The 19,235-nt window shown below is 58.3% G+C and overlaps 1 protein-coding gene across 4 annotated transcripts in view; it reads right to left on the minus strand.

Annotated features, from left to right (window-relative positions):
- Positions 1 to 15,204, minus strand: part of UNC13A (unc-13 homolog A) — a 59,655-nt gene extending 44,451 nt beyond the window's left edge. For all 4 annotated transcript variants that reach the window (XM_069493732.1, XM_069493740.1, XM_069493726.1 and 1 more), the window contains exons 1-7: positions 15,183 to 15,204; positions 6,817 to 6,846; positions 6,198 to 6,297; positions 4,278 to 4,395; positions 2,758 to 2,881; positions 2,088 to 2,161; positions 1,189 to 1,243 (exon numbers count right to left, since the gene is read on the minus strand). In XM_069493732.1, the coding sequence (XP_069349833.1) occupies positions 1,189 to 1,243; positions 2,088 to 2,161; positions 2,758 to 2,881; positions 4,278 to 4,395; positions 6,198 to 6,297; positions 6,817 to 6,846; positions 15,183 to 15,204 (523 nt within the window). The remainder of the gene's footprint in view (positions 1 to 1,188; positions 1,244 to 2,087; positions 2,162 to 2,757; positions 2,882 to 4,277; positions 4,396 to 6,197; positions 6,298 to 6,816; positions 6,847 to 15,182) is intronic.
- Positions 15,205 to 19,235: the final 4,031 nt, after the last annotated feature.

Consider the following 19,235-nt stretch of genomic DNA (forward strand, 5'->3'; position numbering starts at 1 on the left):
GCCGCCCAAAGCCACACAGCCTCCGAGCGCACCTCGGGGCCCGGCGCTGACCCTGGGCGCCTCCCCTGGGGCTGACGACACACTCTGGGGGCACTGGGAGGTCAGCGCTGAGGGCGGCCTCCGTCTCCCAGATCGAGCCGCCCCCGACGTCCCTGCGCCCGCACCGGTGTTCCCCGCGGGGCCCGTCCCCACCACGGCCCCTCGACGACCCGGGACGGAGGGAGGGGCCTTGCGATCCTTTCCGGGCAGCGACCACCCCGCCCTGGCCGGGGAAGTCGAGGGGCTTTCTCCACGCCACAGCCCAGGTCAGTGTGGGGACAGCGCCCCCAGCTGCGGTTCCCCAGCCCTGCGCCCCCCACAGCCCTGCGTCCCCACCGTCCTGGGCGCACGGAGGGGGACACACGGATACAGGGACGACTGTGGGGGCAGGAGAGGAGGAGAGGGAGCAGTGAAGTGCGCTGTCGGTGCCAGCAGGCGGGAGCTCTGCCGGGGCCCTGCTTGCTGTCCGCCCCAGGGGACTGGGGACCTTGAGGGACTTGGCCCTGCACACTTGGTCTGGGCGCGCGGGGCCCACAGGGCCGCGGAGGACAAACAATCTTGACCGCTCCGGCCTTCACGGAGGGGGTGGGCAGAGGAACGCGATCGTCACCGTTCACAGGGTGCAGTGACAAGAGAGGCAGCCGTGGAGGCCGCAGACCTGGGTTCACATCCTGGCTCTGCCACTTGCCGGGTGTGTGGGCTCGGGCAAGTCCCCTCTCCTCTTTGGGGCCTCAGTTTCTTCCCCTGAGAAAATGGGCGGATGAAACGGCCCCGGTGTGTCGTGGGAGTGTGGCGTCTGCCTGCGCCGCCTGGCTGTGGACCGCCGGGAACGGCGAGTCGACTGAGTTCCAGGCCCACATCAGTGCCTCGAGCCGTCCCGGGACCTTCCAGCAGCCCTCAGAGCTGTCACATGGGCCATTTGCGAGAGAGGGGCCCTCAGGATCGGAGAGGGACACGGGCACACCCGTGGCCACGTAGCAAGGCAGGACTCAAACCCAAGTCTCAGCTCTCTTCCTTCCGCGTGCTGGAACCGTGTCCTCCTAGGACTGGTGTCTCTGGAGGGGACTGAGTGGAGGGACAGAGCAGTCGTGGCGAGGGGACGGGCGAGGGCTTCTGCGGACGCCCAGGGAGAAACCAAGAGGCACTTACAGCACTGGTTGCTGGGGACAGGCAGAGGCTTGTCTTGGTCATCTTGGAAGGAATACTGAGGCGGAGAGAGGGAGAGAGGGCTGTCTCAGTGGGGCCGCGAGTCAGGGGACCAGGATGGCTCTGTGCTGTCCCGTCCCGACTGACTCTCTCACCTGCCAAATCTGCTCCTTCTTGGTGAGGAGGACACAGGTGTTGGCAGAGAAAGAGAGAGAGGCACACACACACAAGAGACGGAGAGACGGCAGGAAACAGAGACAGAAAAAAAGAGACACCCGTGAGAGCAATGGGGGCGTGCTGAGCAGGCAGCAGAAGGACGGGAAGAGGAGGAGGAGGTTGGACAAAAATCACTAACACGTGAACGTTGCCTCTTTGGGCCTCGTGCCTTCCCCTAAGGAGTGCTCTGTCTCGCCTGCTGCTTCTTCCCCGACCTTAACCTTCTGAAAACTGTCTTCGGGGGCCTCACTGGGTCTTTGAACTGTTGTGATACGAAGCCAGGAAGCAAGGGAATGGCACGGAACAGCAGGGGACAAGCTTAGGGTGGTGGGGACGGGGGAGTTTTTAGGAAATTTGCAAGTGTCCCTGGAGATGCCGAGGGGCGTGGGGCAGGAAGGGATATGAGAACCTCTGCCAGGGCCGACGTATTTTTTTTAAGGGTATTTGGCAAATGCAGAACTTGCGTGGACTGGAATCGTTATGTCCTTGGTGGGCTGCATGCTCGCAGAGCCCGTGATTGCTTTGAGACTGGACCACATGGGTCAATGCTGTAGTCGGGTTACGAAGAGTGAGACACATAGACGTGGGGCAAGACAAGCTCAGAGAGAAACGGAGATGGAGAGTGAAGTACGTGGGGAGACAGAGAGACAGACACAAGGGAGAAGCAGCCGCAGCCACACACTCACCTCATCCTGGTCCCGCATGGCATTAAGCTGCTCCAGTTTCTTGGCCCAGTAGCGGGCCTCCTCCTCAGGAATGTCTGCAAGTGGAGCCCAGGCCATGATGCTGGAAGCCCCCCACCGCAACCCACCCCACCCCTCGGCCTCCCTCCTGCAGGTCTACGGAGCTCCAGCCCCACCCTGGCTCCTGGGGTCTTTGGCCAAGCCTGGGAGGGGGGTTGGGCTGGACTCCAGGCTCGGGAGGGTAGGGGGAGTGGAAGGGGGACAGGGTGGCAGCCCTGACTCCCCCGCCCCACACCAAGCTGCCTTGGGAATGACTAGAAGAGGAGAAGAGATGGGCCCAGAATCACAAGGTGGGGATGCTGTGAGTTTCTAGAAGGAAAATGTGGAGGTGCTTCCAGGAAAGGCAGAGGGGGCTCTCTGCTCTCTGCCTCTGTCTCCGTGTGTCTCTCTCCATGTCCGTGTGTCTCTCTGTCTCTGTCGATCCCCGGCTCACCCCTACAGCTTAAGGTGTCACCAAGAACCAGTCGGGACAGCTCAGACCTGAGCCCCGGGGGGTTGAGAAGCACTTGCCACTCCCTGGAGCGCAGCAGGCTCGCGTCCCTGCCAACTTGCCGCAAGCCAGGACGCTCTCCAGGAGCTGGGCCGGGGCTGGGCAAGGGTCCCCGGCACTCACCTAAGGGCAGCTCGAAGCGCGTGTCGAGGAGGATGCGGTGGAACGTGGGGTCCTTGGTGCCGCAGATCTCGCTGTCCGCCATGATGACCTGGGAGTCCAGTGTCAACCACTCTCCAGGGCCCTCCTGGGGGCCGAGGGAGGTGTGTGGCTCAGGCACCTGCTGCACACTGGCCAGCGGGCCCTGCTCCCACGAGATGGCCCCCACCCTGCCCTGGGAACGGGGCTCCCGTGGCCCGTTTACACAGGAGGAGTCCCAGAGAGAGGGCCCTGCAGGGTTGGGCAGGAGGGTCCCGGCCTCGCACGGCCACTCCCTGCGTCTGAGGAGGGTCATGGGACTCTGACATCGGATGAAAGCCCTGATCCTCTCGTCCAGGGAAGGAGCTCATCCCCCTCGTTTAGAGCTGGGGGCCTTTGAGAAAGTGGGGTCCACGCGGAACCTCCGTTTCTTCATTTCTCAAATGGGAATGATCTTCAGTGGAATCTGCTTTGTGCTGTGGAAACTTCGGGTCCCCCCAAGGCTTCTTTTTGCACTCACTTGCCTGGACTGTTGCACCCAGTCCCTCCCTCTCCATTCATTCATTCAAAACCACATGCTCCCTTGTGTCTCCTCCACGCCTGGTTCACGATGGGTGATACCAGGGTCCCCAAGGGGCCCTAGCCGCCAGCCGGGCCCCTGAGAAGCCCATAGTCCTGGGAAACTGAACTGGATACAGGCACCTCCGGCCCCGTGAGGTCAGGCCAGAGGGAGGGAGGGATCCAGGAGGGAGCTGAGAGGGCTTCCTGGAGGAGGCAGCACGGGAGCTGGGCTTAGAGGGTGATGGAAGGAAGGACACTTGAAGCTCAGGGAACAGCGTATGCAAAGCTTCAGAGGCTAGAATCTGTGAGGGGTGAAGGTTGGGGTGCAGGGACAGAAAGGAGATTAACAGACGTGACCACCGCCTGCTGGCTGTCACACGAGGGCTGAGGGGCCAGGGTTCTTGCCCAGGACCCTCCTCTGTGCTGGTGTAACCTTCCCCCTGCTGCCCACCTGGGCCACAAAATGCTAGTGGCCCACCTTGTCCCTTCTCTCCTTCCTCCATAGTGAAACATGGTGAGCTGGGCCCAGGGCTGCACGGCTTGGGAGTACATTCCCCAGAATCCCTTGCAGCTAGGTGGGGACATGTGACAAAGTTCTGGCCAATGGGATGTGAGCAAAGGGAACTGAGCAGCTTCCGGGTTGGGCCATCCACTGAGAGGGGGCCCCCTCCCTTGCCACCTTTCCCTGGCTGGAATGCAGGGGCAATGGTGAGCCTCACGCAGCCATTTTGGACCCACAGGGTGGAAGCCACATAGGGAGGAAGGCAGAGCCACAAGGTGGAAGGAGTTTAGGCCCTGGTGACTTTGGACCTGTCGTGGCAACCTCGGATGTCTACATGGATGTCGTCAGGGGATGGCGGACAAACGTCCATCTTGTTCAGGCCACTGGTATCTGGTTCTTTCCCAGGCACCCCTTCCCCACTCTCATCCTGCACAGCACTCACCTCATTGGACTGGCGGATGGTCCGCAGTGGGATCCACACGGTGCCCACCATCGTGTCCCAGATGAGACCCTTGTTCCACACCTCCACAGTCAGCCCCAAATCCAGGCGATTAATCTCACTGTGGAAAGAGGAGAGGCGACACGAAGGGAGCAGGAGGGAGGGAATGGAGGCTCAGAGAGGTTAGTTCATTTGCCTGAGGACACACAGCACACAGCAATCCAAACCCAGTCCTGGGTGAGTCCTGAGCCAGCCAGGATGGTAACAGAGTGGTTCTCATTTTACAGAGGTGAAACTGAGGCCACAGAGGGATGTTACTGGCTCCGGGTATCACAGAAGGACCAGGATTCCAAGCTGGGAGGGAAGGGGTGGGGACAGATGTTACGCAGCTCCTGTACCTCCTTGAGCCCTCAGGCCCTGACAACACTGGATAAGTGAGGGAGAAGCTCAAACACCCTCCATGGCTCCCTTTTGCCCCGGGATAAGGGCATCTGGGGCACCGCTGGTTTGCCCAGTGGCATCGTCATCTAATCAGGTGAGGACACTCCTGGGTACATGCACGATCCCACCTCCAAGCACTGTCCCTCCAGGCCTCATCTGGAATCTGCCTGTCTGGGGGGTGGGAAAGTTGGCGGCTGTCCAGTTCACTGAATCTGCCAGCTTACCCAAGATCTGTCCTCAGGAACGCAGTCCTTGAATAGATCTGTCCACTGTGATCTGGTCACTCAGTAACTGGCCTTCAGTGAGTTGGGGACCACCTGGTCCCCTCCCATTCACATGTTGTCTAGAATTTGTAGGCTCCCCCCTTCATTCCTAAAATGTCCCTCTTCTGGGGCCTCTCATGTCCCCCCCGACAGTCCCCCACCAGGCTGTGCTCGAGGCATAACCTGGGGACTGAGGGCTGCCTGGGTCCAAACCCCAGCTGTGACACATACATGCTGTGTGACACTGAGCAGGTGGCTTTGCCTCTCTGGGCTTCTGTTTTGTTATCTGTAAATTGGAGATTACAGCAGCACTCCCCCCTCCCAGGGTTGTGGGCAACACTGATTTAATAAAAGCATTTAGAGACTTAGGACAGGCCACGGCACATGTCATTGGCGTCGTCAGAGTAGCGGTTTGTAAATGGGGTACATGAGGCCCTGCCTGGCTCCAGTTGAGGCGCAGGTCCAGGTCATTAATTCATTCAGTTAATAGACAGATATTTGTTGAGCACCTGCTGCGTGCCAGCCAGGTCTTGTGGCACGGGGGTCACAATGAGGACAGAGACCAACCTGGCCCCACGCTCCTGGAGTTCACAGTCTGGCAGATGTGGCCAGAAATGTGAAAACCCATAGAAATGACTAACAATTGATGGCTGGGCCTGGGGAGAACATGATGCTCTGAAATCGCAGCTTGGGGGAGGTGGTCAGGGAGGGCTTCACTGAGGAGGTGACACAAGCTGAGACCCAAAGGACAAGGAGCCAGTGGAGCAGGGGGTGCAAGTGCCAAGGCCCTGGGGCAGGAAAAAGTGGGCGTGTTGGAGGACGGTGCAGAGGAGGGGTGGCCAGGGCAGGTAAGCAAGGCGGGAGGGTGGGAGGTGCTGGCGGGGCTGTGGGCAGGAGTGCGGGTTTTATTCTGAGGTCGACCAGCCACGGACAATTTTGGAACGTGGGAGCGACAGGATGTGATTTGCAGTTTTAAAAATATCCCCCTCGCTGCCTGGAGGAGAACAGATTGTGGGAGGCGGGTGGCACAGGAGGCCAGGGCGGAGGCTGGCGGGCAGCAGGGACTTGGCTGGTGGCCGCGGAGACAAAGGGAAGCGGCTGGATTTGGGACTCGCTTTGCGGGCGGAGGTGATGGGCTGGCCGTGGAGGAAAGGGCTCTGCCCCCGGGGCCAGCGAGGACCGGGCTGTGCGGCAGGGCGACGCCGGGCGGGCGACTCACAACATGAAGTCCTGCTCCCAGCTGGGCTGGCTGCCGCGCACGGCCACCGTCGTGCTTTTCACGTTCTGCACCTTCAGGGTCACGTACGTGTTGAACTTCTCTGCGGCAACGAGAGCGGGGTCAGCGCCGGGGCTCAGAGACTCTCCAGGGTCCCTTCCCAAGCTCTAGGTGACCGTCCTCGTCCCCCAGAGCACTTCTGTGCCCCCCACCCTCAGAGTGCAGGGCAGTGACGCCCGCTGGCTGCTTAGGAACGGCCGTGTCCCATGGCCTTGGCTTTCCGCCAGGAAGACAGAGGCTTCCCACCAGTGGGAACCAAAGTGGCTGTAAGAAACTCCTGTCACCTCTCTGGGTCTCACAAGCTCAGCGTCCCCCGCCCCGCCTCTCAGGGTCCTGGGAAGGCCCGTTGGCTCTGGGTGAGCCCCATCCCTGCAAGCGTCTCCGGAGACAGCTGGGGAGCCCTGGGGACCCCCGACACTGACTGCTGGGATCCAGGCCCAAGGGCCGCCCTCCCCTCGTCTAACCCTCGGACACCCCTACCGGGTGCTCTGCAAACAAAAGCCCAGACAGAGACAGACAGACAGATAGCACAGAACAGGACAGGAGGAGAGAGTCCACTTACCTTGGGCACCATCAAACTTGGCTTTTTTGACTGTGGAGAGAGACAGAGATAGGGAAGGGGTCGGGGGGTGGGGAGATGTGGGCAGGAGAGAGACAGAGACACACAGAGATGCAGAGAGACACACCAAGGTAGAGACATACAGTGAGAGAGACAGAGAGGACAGAGACACAGAGATAGAGACAGAGGGGGAGAGAAGACAGCAACAGGAAGCAGGACAGACAGAGAGAGAGCAAACAGGACACAGCAAGAAAGATAAAGACAGAAGTAACATCAGAGACAGAGACAAAGAGACAAGGCGAGGAGGAGAGACAAAAAGGAGGAGGAGGCAGGGACGACAGGGAGAGAGAGAAGCCATCAGACAGATGAGTATAGGAAGCCCTAGGGTGGCAGGAAACTGGGACCCTGGGAGCCGTCCCTGCTGCTCCCCCACCCTCCACTGCACGTCCCCATCAGATTCCCCCAAGCTCCCCGGCCAGCAGTGCCTTCACCCACAAGTGGACAAGATTCAAAAGAAAGCTGAGCAGGTGCAGAAGAAGCCTCCAGCAGGAAGCCCTCCAGGATTGCCCCAGAGGAGGAAGAGGAGTTGAAGAGGAGGAGAAGAGGAGGGTGAGGAGAAAGACAACCTCCCATGAGTCCAAACCCCCTGCAAGGCCAGCGAGACCTCTCCTCCAGTTGTCGGGCTTAGTGTGTCCTCCCAAATGCTCCCAGGGTTTGGGGTCCATGACTCAAAGGGGGCTTGGCCAGGTGGGACAGAACAAGACAGAAACCTGCCTCCCAAAATGCACATGGAGACATCCCAGTCCTGGCTGGAAGGTTGTTAGAGACTGTCCAACCCAGTTTGCCTGTGGGAGGTGCAACCCGAACACAGGTCAGCACCCCCGCAAGGTCCTGTCTTCCTGGGTTTCACAGAACCCCACGGCCAGCCCCAAGGCATTCAAAGCCCTTCCACTCAGTACTGGCTTTGCTCACGTGATATTCAACTTTCATTGTCAACAACTCTCACACCTATATATATATTTTTAAAGAGACAAGGTCTGGCTCTTTCACTCAGGCTGGAGTGCAGTGGCTCGATCATAGCTCCCTGCAGCCTCCAACTCCTGGGCTCAAGAGATCCTCCTGCCTCAGCCTCCCGAGTAGCTGGGACTATGGGTACGTGCCACCACGCCTAGCTAATTTTTAAATTTTTTTTGTAGAGATGGGGTCTTGCTATGTTGTCCAGCTTGGTCTTGAACTCTTGGACTCAAGCGATCCCCTTGCCCCACCTCAGCCTCCCAACGAGGTGGGATTACAGGCGTGAGCCATGGCCCCAGCGTCACACCCACTTTGCCCCCACATCTTTCTCTGCCATTCACTCTCCACCGCCGCAAAACCTGCTCCCACGCTGAACCTACGCTTCTGTTTTCTTTCTTCCTTCTCTTCTCCCCTTTTCCTTCCCAAATCAATCCCTTTGTTTGTGCAGGCAAAACACGCACGTCTCACAAAACCCAAACCAGCCCTGAGACTACACGACGAGAACGAGGCTCCCTCTACTCCAGCCCTTCCTCCCCCTCCCCGACGCAATCAGCATCCTGCCACTCTGCTGGGAGCTAGGCCAGGCAGCAGAGTCGTGCACATGCACGTTATTTTATTTCCTGCACAAACGGTAGCAGTCTCCACCCACTGTGCTAAACCTGCGTGTGTCTCAGTCCCTCCTGAGGTGTGTGCAAGTTGCGGGATAAATTCCCAGAAGCAGAATCGTGTTTCTGTAGGCCAGTGCTGCAGCCTCCCATCTCGGGTTTGTATCTGTCTGCATCGCTTGAATTTCTGTCTCCTGAGAGCAGCTGAATGGAGCCAGTGAAGAGAGAATTTGGGAACGTGAGGTGGCTCCAAACACATGTCAGCAAAGGTGGTTTGTTCCCGTCACGGACAGACCGGGGACCGACGGCAGAAGGAAGGAGTGCCTTCCTAAGCCAGCACCAACCTCCCCACCGGAAAGACTCAGATTTTAAATGCAGATGACTCGGGTACCGTCCCCACCCATGTGGAAGGTCAGGCAGGATAGAGGCTCTGGCTGGGAGTGGTGCTGTGTGACCCTGGGCAAGTGAACCCCCCTCTCTGGGCCTCCATCTCTGCCTTATTCCATCTCTCTCTGTCTCTCTGTCTCCTCAGTCTCCCCACTCTCTCTCCATCCCTGCCTCTCTTGGTTTCCCCCTTCCCAGTTCTACTTTCCCCCACTGCTGTCATTTGCCTTTAGTCTCTCTGCCATTCTTGTCACCCTCCCTGCCTCCCTGGTCTAACACCACCACCGCCCCCCCAAGCCCCAGCTCTTGCGCAGAGGGGGCCAGGCTCGGGCCCTCAGCCCCGGTCGCAGGTGGAGGTGAGTCCATGCGTGTGTGTCCCTCACCGAGGGCTCAGGGGAGGAGGGAGGGACGCAGGGGGAGGGGACTTGGAGGAAGAAGATGAAAGGGCCCAAGCGGGGAGGGGTTCCCAGGACCGGAGGGCGCGGAGGAGGAAGTGTGCTCAGAGCAGGAACCAAGCCTCGCCCTGTCTCTCCTGGTCAGCAAATAGTCCCCGGAGGAGGAAGTGTGCTCAGAGCAGGAACCAAGCCTCGCCCTGTCTCTCCTGGTCAGCAAATAGTCCCCGAGTCACCGTCCTCGTCGTCACATCTCCCCACCTCTCCACACCCACGCCGGGTGGCGGTATCGGGGTCAGCGGGGCGGAAGAGCCGCCCCTGCCCGCTGGCTTCGGTCACACGCGCAGGCTATTTATAACGTGGGCGCTGGGAAGGAGGGGGGAGTCGCCCGGGTGGGGGAGGGCGACCCACTGCCTTCCTCCTGTGACAGGCGGTGTCGCCGCCACCGCGGTCACGTGCTCAGTGGCGGGTGTGGCCCCCCGGCGGCGCTGACTGATGAACGCGGCTACAGGGGCAGGTGCTGGCCGGGCCAGACAGAACCTGGGGGCGGTGGAGCGGGAGTTGAGGCTGCGGACCCCGCGGGGACTGCCCGGCTCTGGGCCTCAGCTCCTGCGTCTGGGAAATGGGGGCGGGGGGCTGGCCGGCCTCGGCTTTCCTCTCCTTCCCTCCCTCCTCCTGTCTTTCTCCTCCTCTTCCTCCCTCTCCCCTTCCATATCATTATTAGATTAATAGTAGCCTCATTATTATTATTACTGGTGTCATCACGATTTCTATTATTTGGCTGGGCTCTAAGTGTGCCCTGGCCTGCATTCTAGGATTCTACAACCCTGGATTCTAACTGAGGGGGATGCCAGTCTGGAGGCACTTGGCCCGTGACCTGCCAGGTGGGGGAGGGGTGTGGGGGAGGGGAAGGGCGGGGTGGGGTGGGGCAGGGGGAGGATGGGGGTGGATACACCGGTCAAGGGAAGCATCTGCAAGCCCACCTGCCCAGGGCCGCCATGATCAAATCAGCCTTGCATGGGCATGGGAGGGGGGGAAGCACAGAGAAGCCAGAAATAGATTCTAGGACACGTGACAGTTTCATGTGCGATGCCGGCAGCGGACATTTCAGCAGGAGGCCGTTGGCCCCGCTGGCCTTGCATCTGGGGGAGAGTAAATGAGGGCTTGCATCTTCCATTGACAGAAATAACCCAAAGCCGGCACCAACAACCCGCAGCTCAGGAGAGCTCCAGGGATCAGGGATTTCTGTGTATGCTGTTTACCGTGTGGGACTTAGAACTAGGCCCGGGATATAGTAGGTGCTCATTAAATAGTAGAGGAAGGAATGACGTCATTCCCTCCTCCAGCAGCCCCGTGAGATGGTGCCGAGACCTGCAGGGCGCGGGCAGGCGCTGTCCACGGTGCTGAACACTCAGTTACTGCCCGTTCACTCCCCATGAACCTGGTTTCCTCCTGTCCGGGAGCCTGGGGCCCCCTCTTGCAGCGCTGCTCAGGCTTCAGCACGCAGTGGGCTCTTCGGAAATGTCCTACACTCAAGGAGCTCCTTCCAAAAAGCTTTTAGTCCCCATTAATAAAAACACCATCATTGATTTTCCATGTCTGTGGCTCACACTTATCCAGTCTTTCCGTAGACCAGGCATCGTGCCCAGGGCTCTGTGTGTCTCATCCCGTTGGAGAGTTCTGGCAAACCTAGATAGTGGGTGATAGGTGATATCAGCGTGCCCATTCTACAGATGGACACACTGAGGAATGGAGAGGATGTGGGACTTGCCAGGAAGGGGTGGAATGAGGGATTCAAACCCAGGCCTGCTGGACCTGGGATGCCCTCCCTGGCACCCCACAGAGGAAGTCCTTTGTATGTGGAAGGAAAGTGAGCCCAGCTTAGGGTGAAAGCTAGGTTGCAACCCTGATGATGAGTCAGAGCCAACCCTGGAGGGCATCCCATGAGGACGGTAGGAAAAAAGACCCAGGTGCACCTCCACCTAGCTGGGTGGTATCAGAGACTAGTAGTAGCTAGGGACAGAGGGACTTGTGGAGACTTCCTGGGAGAGAGGCCTGGAAACCTCTGTGATGAATGGGGAGATTGTGACATGTCTGTTTACTGAGTGCATGAAAAAGAAGGCAATCCCAGGACAGAGTCTCTCCCCACGGAAGGGACTGGCTGTCTCCCAGGTCTGGGGGATGAGGGGGGCCTCACCCTTCTCTCCCCACCCCCAGCAGGCTGTGGAGTCAGTCAGCTCCCCTCTGCCTCTGTGACACCAGGCAAGTTGTCAAACCTCCCTGAGCCTCAATTTTCCTCATCTGTAAAATGGGGCTGCTGTGAGGATTAAACAGGGCACGGGCATAAAAATCCTCAACATCATGCTTGTAAACTGCTACATAAATGGGGTTTATTGTTGCTGCTATTATTCGTTGTGAAGCAAAGCCGCCCTCACACACAGTCGAGGGTTTGTTCATGTTATTCATTCACCAGATATTTCTGGAGCCTTTGAAACATCAAGTGGCCTGTGCAAAATGCTGTGAGGCGCATGGGAAGGTCTGGAACTAACTGATCCCCCCATGCTTTTGCCTGCGCTGTTCCTTCCACTGAGAGCATCATCCAGCTCCCTTTTGCTTACTCCCCCTCCCCTTCTGAGACTCAGGCAAATGTGTGTGGGGGGGGGGTGGGGGGGAATCAGGGCAGGCTTCCCAGAGGAAGAGAGCCTTGGACACTCCACTCCCTGGGTCCCTTAGCCCTTCTGCATCTCTCTCACCCTAAGTCCATGTGTGTGCGTGGGGGGATGGACAGTGGCTAGGAGTAGGGCTGGGTCTCCAGAGCTAAGAATAATCTCTGGCGTACAGTAGGTGCCCAATGAATGCTTTCTGAGTAAATACATAAGTGGCTTCATGAAGGAATCAGGTAGCATTTCCCATTCACAGCCTCCAGATCCTGCCAAGACTGAGCCAGTGGATTAAGGGTTGAGGGGCGTGGCAGGCCGCAGGCTCCCACATAGACAAAGAAATGAAGCGAGGCAGAGACCAGGTCCACACAGAGTGATCTGCCAAGTGTTGGTGCTGCGTGTGCTCGCAGGAGCTTGCACTTGCCTGTGCTTGCCTGAATATTTGCAGGAAGCAGTTTTCTCACGTCACCAGGGCGGGCAGGGGCATGCACACGGACACATGTGTGCAAGCATGGAGGGACGTGTGCTCACATGCACCACTGAAGTGCAAGTGGGGGTCTGCACATATGGGCCTGGGAGTGGGGTGTGACATGCTGGCATGTGTGAGCTTGTGGACGATGGGTTAGGTGGAAACACACGTCGTTATTTGTGTGTGTGCGTGCTACACGGTTCTATGCAGCTGCGTTTGCTTACTAGCACATGTGTACACACTTGTGAGCAACTGTACACATACATGTACGTGAATATCAACATCCACTTGTTTAAAGGGGCTGCTTTGACTGTCCTTGGTATGTGCTTACGTGTGTATGGGTGTGTTTCATGGGATCGGGGCCTTAACGGATATGTAGGAGGGCATGTCTGAGTGTCAGGGCATGAGGGGATCTTTACATGACACGTGTATTGTGAACATGCATCAAACGCATCCATGCATGTGCCTGCAAACAGGCATGTCTGTGGCGGCAGACCGTGTCCCACGTGTGTGCACATGCCCGTGTTCACCGGACATGTGAACGCGCACGTGTGTGCATGCGTGTGCGGCACCAGGCACATGGGCTGCACGGAGGCTTAGTGGATCTCAGCCGTTTGTTCCCACAGGGACAGTTTGGGTATGAATGTGTGTACAGGCAGACGGGGGTGGGCCCCTCCTAGTGGAGAGGGGGCAGGCATCTCCTCAATTCCAAGGTTGAGCTCTGGCCCCACAGAAAACCCCTCGCAGCCTAGCTTCACTCCTGCCCAGCCCAGCCCCCCTCACCACGCCCATCTTCCCCCAGCCCCCTGCCCAGCGGGCCCGCCTCCCCCTCCCCGTCCTGCCTCGCCCCCCATTCCCCTATCCGCATCTCTCCTGCCTCCTACTCATCCCGCACCAGCCTGCAAGGCTCTCCTTACCCCTCAGGGCCCTATCGCCCCCCGCCCAGCGACCCCTCCACCCTGCCGGTGACTCCTTCCCGTAAGGTCCACGGAACCCGGCACAATCCTTCCCCCAGGCCTGTTTCTGGAAGCCGCATCCCTCTTTGCCGCCCCTCCCTGGCGCCACCCCCGCAGCCGAGCCTCCCGTTTGCGTCAGACTTAGGGTGAGATCCCCCCACTAGGCAAACCTTCCAGAGAAGCCCAGCGTGGAGGTCGTGAGCTGGGGCGGGGTGCGGGCGTGAAGAGAGGATAGAGTCAGCCGGGAGCACCCACTTCTGGGGACCCCTCCGGTGCCACTCCCAGGCGCTAGGCGACTCAGAGGAGGGGACAGGGCAGCAGGGGCCGGGCGTTCCCTTTCCCCTCCCTGCCCCTCCCCAGGCTTCGTCTGTGGAGGTTGCGGGGGGGGGGGTCCCTTCACTTCCCCACTCCCCTAATTCCAGACGCCTGGAGGCCATGGGCTGGATGAGTTGACCTCTGACCTTCGGGACCCTTTTCCACCACCCCAGCCCTGTCCAGCAGAAACGGGTTCAGAGAAAGGGGACCCCTGTCCCTTTAAGAACACCCGCGTCCACGCCGACCGGCCCTGCGCGCTTTGCACTCGGAAAGCCGGGAAGCAGCTGCGGGGGGAGCGGAGCGGGCGGGCGGGGCTGGGTTTGTGAATGAAGCGGCCAAGGGGGAGGGGAGGGAGGAGGAGGGGCGGCGGGGGAGGTTCCCGGGCTCCCCGGCCTGCCCACCCGGGGTCCAGGCAGCATCCACACGCTCCCCTATTCCCCGTCGCGCCAGGTCTCCCGAGGCCTGACATCTCAGGCTGGGCCGGCACACCCTTTCCCCCTCCCCAGCCTTCGGGCGGGTAGGAGTGAGGGGGGCGGACCCGAGTCCTTACGCCCCAGGGTTCAGACCTCTGTAGGCCTTGAACCCGGGCCAGCCAGCACCCCTGCCGCCCAAGGTCCCCCGGGGCCTGAGTTCTCAACGTGAGCGCCCAGGAGCCTGGGTCCTGGTGGGCTGGCTTCTCCCCGATCCCAGCCATAAAGGTTGGGGGGTCACGGCCCTCCCGCGCCTCTCTCCCTGCCCCCACGCCAAGGCCGAGCGTGGGCCTGGGCGTGGGCCTCGGTGCAGATGGCGTTCTGGCCCCAAAATAGCTCCCCCCACGTCTCCCTCCCTCCCTCCCTCCCGCACAAAGTGGGTGAGGCGAGGACGGCGGAGGGGGCCAGGGCACACGGTCTTCCGCGGGTCGGCTCCCTGCCGAAAAGGCCGGGAACGTGTCTGGGGAACCGGAGGAGGCGGGAGGGGGACGCCCTCAGACCCCCAGTCGTGTCTCTCTCCGGACTTTGGGAGGGGTCTCCTGTCTCGCTCCACGCCCAAGCCCTCTCCACACTGGGGCTGGGGGAGTCCCGATGGCCAAGTCCCCCTACCCAAATTTTACATCCCTAGGGCTCGGGGAACCCTTCCGTCGCCTCCCCTTCCAGTCCCAAGCCACGTCCGCGTCCGTGAGGACCCGCAGTCCAGCCCCCCGCATCGGACGCCTTCCAGCCACCAGTGGGACTCGCTCGAACTACCTGACCCAGCCCCTTCCGCACGAGCCCCCTAATAACCCGGTCTACACTGACGCCCCGGGCCAGATGGTTTCCAGGTAGAGCACCAGATCCCTGCCCGCGTCCACACGGGCCTCCGCGTTCAGCCGCGTCCATACGACCCCCCAGCAGTGGCCACCAGGACCCCCTTAGAGCCCAGCCGCGTCTGCATGGATCACCCCCGCAGGCGCCCCGCCGCGTGGACAAGGGCTACCCCCGCGAAAGTCCAGCCGCGCGTGCTCGGGCTGCCGCCTCTGGAGCCCAGCCGCATCCACGCGGACCCTGCGCCCAGCCCGCGTCCACGCGGCTCTCCCGGCCCTCAGCCTCGCCTCCTACCTCCAACGCAGAGCAGAGACATGTCTCCGGAGTCGCCGGCGGGCCGGAGGCGGCCGGGCCGGCTGGGGCTGGTCGGGCTCAGCGGCCGCGCCGGGGCATCTCGGGCTGCAGCGAGGCTCACGCCGGCGCCCGGCCGCCGCCGGCCATCTTGGTTCAGCACCGGGGCGCGGACAGCTCCTGCGCGGCGCCGGCGGGGCGGGGGGCGGGGGGCGGGGCCGGCGGGGCGGAGGGCGGGGCCGGGGCGGAGGGCGGGGCTGGGGCGCCGGGGGCGGGGCCGGGGCGCGGTAAAGGGCCTGGCGCAGCAGGGGCGCCCCGCCCCCAGGCCTCCCCCGACGGGGTGACAGGGCGGCCCCCACGCGGGTGCCCTTCCGGGATCTCTAGTCCTCTGTCTAAGGTCTCTGTCTCCCTGACTCTGTGTATCTCTGTCTCTCCTTGGGTCTCTGTTCCTCTCTCTGTGTCTCCCTGTCTCTTATACTCCTGTGTCTGTTTCTGAGCCTTCCTCTGTCCAGTCCTCTGCGTCCTGTCTAGGTCTGTAGGTCTGTGTTCGCTCTCTCTAAGTCACCAAGACTGTGGGTCCTTGCACACACTCTGACTCCATCCCATCCTTCACTCCACTGTGTAACTGGAAAACTCCTATTCATCCATCAATGCCCAGTCTGAACATCACCTCCTCTGGAAAGCCTTCCCTGAGCACCCCAAACTGAGCCTTTACCCCTCCTCTCTGGACTCCCCCAGCCCCCATCCCTTCCTCTGGTTGGGCCCTGACCCCAGTGCAACTCTGCTCACCACCCTTCCCCACACATCTAGCTGGGCAGTTCTGTGTGGGCCCTTGTTCCACAAACACGTTCACTATGTATCACCAGCGCCCAGAAGAGCACCAGAGGCTGAGCCCTGCAGGGTCTTCTGCCTCCAGCAAACAGGAAGGAGCTTCATAGAATGTAGAGTGTGCATGGAGTTAGTTGTGAGACCTTCGTTCAAAACCCAACTTTCCCTGTCATCACCAGCATAACCTTGGGCAAGTCACCTGACTGATCTATGCCTCAGTTTCCCCACCTGCAGAATGGGGTTGGTAACAAGACCTACCTCGAATGGTTGCAGGGGATATTATATGACTTAACACCTGAAAGAATTTGGAATCATAATGCCTAATCGTAACCGTTTTTGTATCCCTCTCACTTCTTTAAAATTTTTTTACTCAATCTCACTTAGACATAGGTAAGGAATGCCAGGCTTGGATAAAAAACATTATCATCACAAGGGATGATCCCTGTGTCCCCTCTCCAGCCTCTTCATCCTTCCCACAAACTTTGTTTTTCATTATCCTCCTTTTTTTTTTTAAGTTTTACCACAAGCTTGCCAGCAAGCAGTGCACCATTAAGTGTTGCATGTCTCTGAACTCTATGTAACTGGAATCAAATGTTCACACTCATTACTAGCATGTCGCTGTTGCTGTTCAATATGGCTCTCTGCTGGTAGGCATCCTTGTTGCGGTGCGTGGCCGTGCGGCAGGCAGTCCTCACTGCTGTGTGGAATTCCTGTGTGTGTGGGGACCCAGGGCTTGGCCTTCCAAAGGTTCCATGAAAAATCAGACAAGATGTAGATCGATAGGAGGGAAGGTACACAAATTTATGTAACGTGTACACGGGAGACTCCGGGATAAAGACCTGAAGATTCGGGGGGGAAATTGTCCATTTTTATGCTTTGGTTCAACAAAGTATGGATAACCGTGTCGAAATATAATTGGGCAAAAAAAGGTGGGCTCTAATGCCAACAGATTAAGTGGGGTTACCCAGCAAGGCCTGGCTGTCCAGATCCTTCTCGGCCTCCCCGAGCGGCATCCTTCCGTCCAGCTGTGGAGCAGGACCCTCTCTGGAATGGGGGTCTTATGACCTGCCGCCAAACAAGGTAGGTCAGATCGTTTGAGGCCAGTTTTACAGAATAGCTTTAGGTTTTATGGCTAGCTTTGGAGAAAGAGCATTTTGGTTTCTATGATCCACCTTGGGGAAGAGGGATTCTAGTTTCTCTGGCTGGCCTGGGGGGAGAATTGGACCAGGAGATATAGGAAGACGGGAGACGGTCAGGGGAGAACTTTTGCTTCTGAGGCCTTCATTCTGGGGTATTGTTTTCTGAGTCCCAACATACGATATGACATTGGTTATTTATATCTTCTCCAGTGTGTGGACCTTTGGGTTATTTCAAGTTTGGGTCTATTGCAGAAAAAGCTTTTAGGACCATCCTCAGACTTTTCAGACTTGTGCGCTCGTGCACACAGGTAAGGATGGCTGGGCCATAAAACACCCACACGCTCAGCTTCACCACATAATATCGCATCATTTTATTGTGAGTCCAGCAATTTACATCATACCAGTGCAGCGTAAGCACCAGTTGCCCACGTTCCTACCAACACTTTGAATTGTCCAGGTGTTTTAATCGTGCCAGTGTGGGGGGAGTGAAGTGATGCCTCATCTTGGTTGTGGTTTACTCTCTGATTGCTCACGAGGTTGGACTTTTACAGGAGTCCTGGTTTCTCCTTCTGGTAAAATGCCTGTTCAAGTCTTTTATCTCTTTTTTAAAATTTTGACTGTCTTTTCCTATTGATTTGTAGGATTTCTTATGCATCTTAGGTACAAATCCTTTGTTGGTTTCATGTGTTGTAAAAAGCCTCCAAATTTGTAGCTTGTCTTCACTGATTTATTGTGTCTTTTCTGAAAAGAAGGTCTTCATTTTCTAATAGACTTTTTACTTGGGAAAAAATTTTAAATTTACACAACAGTTGCCGAGACGTACAGCTTCAAAAGGAACAGAGCATCTGCTATACCCTTTGCCCAGCGTCTGCTAATGTTAACATCTTATATATACATGGCTGCCGGGTATTTGTCAGAACTAAAACATTAACATGGGCGTTTATTAGTAGCTAAATTGCAGACTTTACGTCCGCAATGCCTGCCGCGGCTGCGCAGTATTTTTCACTGCTGTGTAGTATTCCTTTGTGTGCGCAGGGGCCAAGGGCGCGGCTACTGGAGGTTTGCTAAGAAAGTTACTCAGCGGACGCAGTGATTGCATTTCACTGGCTTTTCCACTAACGTTCTCTTTCTGTCCCAGGATCAAATGCAGGATCCCCCATTGCATTTAGTCTTCGTGTCTCCTTGCTCTCCTCTGATCTGTGACAGCTTCTTAGCCTTTCCTTATTTCTCATGACCTTGACACTTTTTAAAGAGTACGTGCCAGGTATTTTGTGGAAAGCCCCTCAGTTTGGGTCTGTGTGATGCGTTTGCATGGTGAGGCAGAGGTTACAGGGTCTGCGGGGGAGACCCAGAGGCGGTGCCGTCCTCGCCACACCACACAAGGGGCAGCTGGCGTCTACGTGGCATCCGCCATGACGTTAACTTTGATCCCCTGGTGACAAGGGCGCTTCAGGCTTGTCCACTGGCAAGTCACTATTTGTCCCTTTCCCTGCTCTGTTATACCTCTGTCTAGTTCCAGAACATTCCATCACCCCAAAAGGAAACCTTGTCCCCATCAGCACTCACTCCATTTTCCCCTCCCCCCAGCCCCTGGCAGCCACTAGTCTCTTTCTGTCTTTATGGAATTAATTTTAAATTCTTCAATTTGATTAATCTTTTCCTTTGCAGTGTAGGACACGCACACTGTGTCTTGCGGAGACCTTTTCCTACCCCAGCACCATAAGGATCTTCTCAGAGCGTCCTCCACATTTTTAGAGTTTTGTCACTTACAGTCCTGCCTTGACTTCTCTTGGAACTGATTTCTGAGTGTGCAGTGAGATAAAGTCCAATTGCATATTCGGTCCACGGGGACAATCAATTGTTCCAGTGCCACTTGATGAAACTGTCACAAAGCAAGTTTTTGTACACGTGTGGACTTAACAGTGGGCACTGACCAACCATTAGGCATGCGGTGCCCAGGGTCCATTCCAGGCTCTCCCTTCTGTCCCAGGGCCACCTACCTCTGGTACTAACCTGCATGCTGATCACTGATATCTGGTGACCCAAGTCACTCACCTGGTTCTGCCTCCCCACAGGCATCTGAGTTAGT

Source organism: Eulemur rufifrons, chromosome 2 (genome assembly GCF_041146395.1).
Source record: "Eulemur rufifrons isolate Redbay chromosome 2, OSU_ERuf_1, whole genome shotgun sequence".
Classification (NCBI taxonomy): domain Eukaryota; kingdom Metazoa; phylum Chordata; class Mammalia; order Primates; family Lemuridae; genus Eulemur; species Eulemur rufifrons.